Source organism: Mastomys coucha, unplaced genomic scaffold (assembly GCF_008632895.1).
Source record: "Mastomys coucha isolate ucsf_1 unplaced genomic scaffold, UCSF_Mcou_1 pScaffold21, whole genome shotgun sequence".
In the NCBI taxonomy this organism is placed as follows: Eukaryota; Metazoa; Chordata; class Mammalia; order Rodentia; family Muridae; genus Mastomys; species Mastomys coucha.
Window position 1 is genome coordinate 122117438 of NW_022196904.1, and position 4304 is coordinate 122121741.

The 4304-nt window shown below is 44.7% G+C and overlaps 1 protein-coding gene across 1 annotated transcript in view; it reads right to left on the minus strand.

Annotated features, from left to right (window-relative positions):
- Position 1: 1 nt before the first annotated feature.
- The window catches only part of Ctbp2 (C-terminal binding protein 2), a gene marked incomplete at its 3' end in the record, with an annotated part of 28615 nt that continues 24312 nt past the window's right edge, over positions 2-4304 (minus strand). The window contains exons 5-9 of the mRNA XM_031384951.1: positions 3340-3554; positions 2834-2964; positions 2225-2352; positions 1747-1864; positions 2-158 (exon numbers count right to left, since the gene is read on the minus strand). Of these exons, the coding sequence (XP_031240811.1) occupies positions 2-158; positions 1747-1864; positions 2225-2352; positions 2834-2964; positions 3340-3554 (749 nt within the window). The remainder of the gene's footprint in view (positions 159-1746; positions 1865-2224; positions 2353-2833; positions 2965-3339; positions 3555-4304) is intronic.

The following is a 4304-nucleotide window of genomic DNA, read 5'->3' on the forward strand; positions in this document are numbered from 1 at the left end:
GATTGTCCCCGTGTTTTGTGGGCTGGTTGGGGGAAGGAGCTTGGGAAGGGTGTGCCACTGTGGGGAGGTTGTGAGTCACAGGGATGCCTCCAGGGATGATCCCTTCCATAGCTGGAGGAAGCCCTCCTGGAGCCACACCTACAATGCCTGGTGGATACCTAAGGAACACACAGAAACAAGGCCTTAAGTTCAGGCTAGATTTGCCAAATTCTTGGGTTTTCCCCCACTTCTCATCAGACAGTACACAAAGGTTTGTTATCCTTAACCCCAAAGCACACTGTACCAGTTAAGCTCAAGGTTGCCTTTGGAAAATAACCAGTCAGGTAAAGTGACTCTGTGATGACCCTATTTATTTCACAAAGTTCTTAAAGTGGCTAACTAAGCTTGTTTCCTTCCTAAATTTTCATGTTCAAATCTTAATCTCTAATATATTAGAAGATGGAAACTTGGGATAAATAGGAGAATGGGACATAAGGTTCTTAGACACATTTGGGTCAGCATATTAACTCTCATTTAGTGTGAGAGTAACCAAACCCTTTGAAACTGAGGTAGCAAGGATGACATCTCACACTGTGGAAGCCAACCTGGCCCCAGCACCTCTCAGCACCATTCATTTTAAGTCTTCCAAGCTCTGATCCCTTGCAGCTCCATGGAATGTTCTAGAGGACCAAAGAGATTTATGAGTTGAAGGAAGGGTGGGGCTTTTAGGGTGGGCACTAACATGAATGAACAGGATTGGGATGCTGTAATGTGCACAAGTATGTTGTGTCTGAGGGTAGAGGAGGTAAGACTGGCCCTGGCCTGGTGGATCACCAGAACTCAAGGTGACTTACTATTCAAAGCAGGGGGTCATGAGGGTGTCCATGAGTTTGAGGCTAACTTGAACTAGAGCAGGACTGTGTCATAAAAGAACCAAAGAATCTCAACAAAGGGGAGACTGGGTGTAATATAAGAGCCACATGATCCAGAAGCAAATGCTCAGCTTCTTCAGAGCTTTCACATACAAACTAAATAAATTCAGTCTCATCCTTCCAACTTATTCAAGCAGCAGGACTAGAATAGATAACATGATAATATCTTTAAAAAAAAAAAAAAAAAAAAGCCAAACGATGTCTTGTCACACTTTTAGTTGTCATGGCAGCATTATGGTACAAATTTCAGTAAAGTATTCAGAGAGCCAAAAGATAACCTTTTTAAAAGGCAGCTTCTTTCTCCGCGGAATTGATTAATTTCCCTAGAAGCCAGCAATGATGGAGGTTGATCATAACGACCCCCACAAATGACACTACTGCTTCCCTTTAAGTGTATTTGTTCTGAACAGTAGAGTTAAACCAGAAAATGCCGATCTCATTATTTAAGAGGAGGCAGCCTCCCATGGAGGTTGTTCTCCATAGGGTTATTACCTTAAACTTGAGTAGACTACTATGGAGCCCTTATTGTCCACATCTATATTTTACACGGAATTTGCTGGGCTGGTCATGGGGCTGTATACACATAAAATGGAACTGGACAGGATTGACGCTAGCTTTGGTATATACTGTCTCAAAAAAAATCAAACCAACCTGAACAGCTCCTCACCCTAACACCTTGGAAAAAGTGATTTACCCTGGGGATTTTAGGCATTGAAAATAGAATACAAAAGACATCAAAATGGCTGATTTTCTTTTAAGGGCCAAGGTCTGGGCTTTTCTTGCCTCCTTGCCTGACATGATGCTGTCAGGCCCAGATAACTTCAGTTCTTCTCACCTGTATGTGGCACCATTGAGCTCAGGATGAATTGCTTGCTGGTCAATGACTGACCAAGGAGCCGAAGTCACGAAGAATTCTTTGTTGACACAGTTTCGTAAACTTTCTGGGATGCGACCTAGAGTAAGAGGGTTGTAATTAATCGTACTTATTACTTTTGAAGCATGTGCTTAGTGTGTGTACACCATGGCACATTCCTGGTAGTCAGAGGAAACTTCCTCTACGTGGGTTCTAGTGATTGAACTTGGATTGGGAAGCAGGTTCCTTTAGCAGCTTGAGTCAAATGTTCATTTTTAAGGTCACAGAACTTTCCTATTATACATAGTGGCTTCAGCCTATGCCCCTATGGACTTCTTGCCTGTCTTCGGCTATCCTCTCTCTGTAATTGGAGTATAGATGGGACTCCTTGAAATCTAGTTCAGCGTACATATAAAACAGCCAGATACAAAAAGCCACATGTTGGATGTTGGAGGCTCACCTGTGATTGCTCGGCGGATCTCAGTGGCAGCTGCTTCCCTCATCTCTAGTGATGCTTGTTCACTGTACCAGGCTGTGTGTGGTGTGCAGATGAGATTTGGAGCATCCTTCAATGGGCCTTGAGCAAAGCTGGGTGAATGGAAAATATTCAGTAAAAATGGCATACGCTTAATACAATTACTACTGATATGGGAGGCCTTGAGGCCATGTGAGAAGCTCTGTGTCAGATTTCATTAGGGTTGGGTACTGGGGAACAAGTGACCACAACTATAGGAACAGGTGTGCCAGAGAGATAAAAAGCCGGTCAAGAGATCCTTTGCAGCCAGAATGAATACTCCAGGATCTACAGATCAAAAGGACACCACCATCTTGCTTTGTTGTTGCCTCTGCCCTCTCTACTGTCCTTTGGAGATCTTTTCACAGTATTGGAGAGTCCTTACAACAAAACAGTGACTCTACTAAGTAAGCATCATTTGCAGAATCTCCTACCCAGGAACTTGTGTTAGAAAGTTCTTCCAATTCCAATTGTCAGACCAGATGTAGAATTAACTACCTCTCCCACCCCGTACCCAGTAGGAATGTAGAAGCATACCCAGCCACACACACATACCTGAAGGGCTCAGACTCATGCACATCCAGAGCAGCTCCTCGTATCCTGCCCTCTTTGAGGGCCTGAGCTAAGGCTTTCTCATCCACCAGTCCACCTCGGGCTGCATTCACAAGGAATGCACCTTGCCTCATCTGCAGAAGGAAAGAGAAACTAGCTAGTTCTCACCGTAGTAGCAAGAGGAACCTCTGGAACAGAAGCTTACAACACAAAGTTGGGCAAGCTAGGAGCTCTGTGGATCTGGTGTTTCCCCACTACAGGCGGCAGTTCTGGGTTGGGAAGTAGGCCAGGAGTATTTTCCTTCTTGACAGGGCCACAAGGTATAAAAGGTTGGAGCTGTGCTAGTCAAGTCGCTTGTTTGCCTCAACGGATGGATGGAAGCCAACTGGGTCCTAACCCCCATTACTTATTTGTCCCAGGGACACTTCCTTGCAGTCTGCTGTGCCCATGTCAGGTGCTGTTAAACTCTGCAGTGAAGCTAAGTATGAGTGCATTTGCTTTCAAATTACCTGTTTGATAGTGAAGTCATTGATGAGGTGGTGGTTGTGCTCATTCAGATTGCAGTGCAAGGAGACACAGTCGCTCTGATACAGCAAGTCCTGCAGGGTGTAGACCCTTTGAACGCCCAGAGACCGCTCTATCCCATCCTGTAAGTAGGGGTCATAAAATATGACGCTGAATCCAAATGCCTTGGCTCGAACAGCAACTGCCTGCCCCGTGCGACCTGTGCAGAGATAGAATGTCCAGGTGAGTAAGGCCTGCAGGTCTTGTGTGCTGTCCCCTTTACCCCATGACCAACCAGAGATTATCATCTTTGCTGGGAAGTGCTACTAAGTTACCATGCCAAAGAAGAACGTGTCTCCTCAGACTGTCATGATGTTTCTATCAGCCATGGGCCTTTCTAAACAAAACTTTGTTATATGTCTGTGGGTGCATGCATCTAAATGCAGGTACCCAGAGGCCAGAGGAAGGCATCCGTGCTGTCGAGTCTTATGTCAACTTGACACAAGCTAGAGTTATCTGAAAGGAGGGAACCTCAATTGAGAAAATGTCTCCCCAGAACTGGAGTTACAGAGAGTTGTACACTACCCAGTATGGATGCTGGGAACAGCACACCCACTTAGCTGATGAGCCACCTCCAGCCCCAAAGGATTCTTTTAAATAATTATTTATCATGGACACTTTCAAACCAATACCCATTTAGAATGTAATAGATGTCACATGCCCTTTCCTCAGGTCCAGACATTACCAATATGCTAGCCTGTCCTGTTCTCTCATTTTTGTTTGTGTGCAGGTTTAAACGTCACTGTTGTTCCTTGTTGCTCTCAGTACATGATCATCAATGTTTCTTCCCTGACCTCTGTTGAATTTGCCTCTCAGAGGGGTATGCTGGTCAAAGGACCATTGCCCCTAAAGCTTGATAGATTTTGAAGTATGGTTCTAGCACGTAGTCTAGAATACTTCAAATCATATT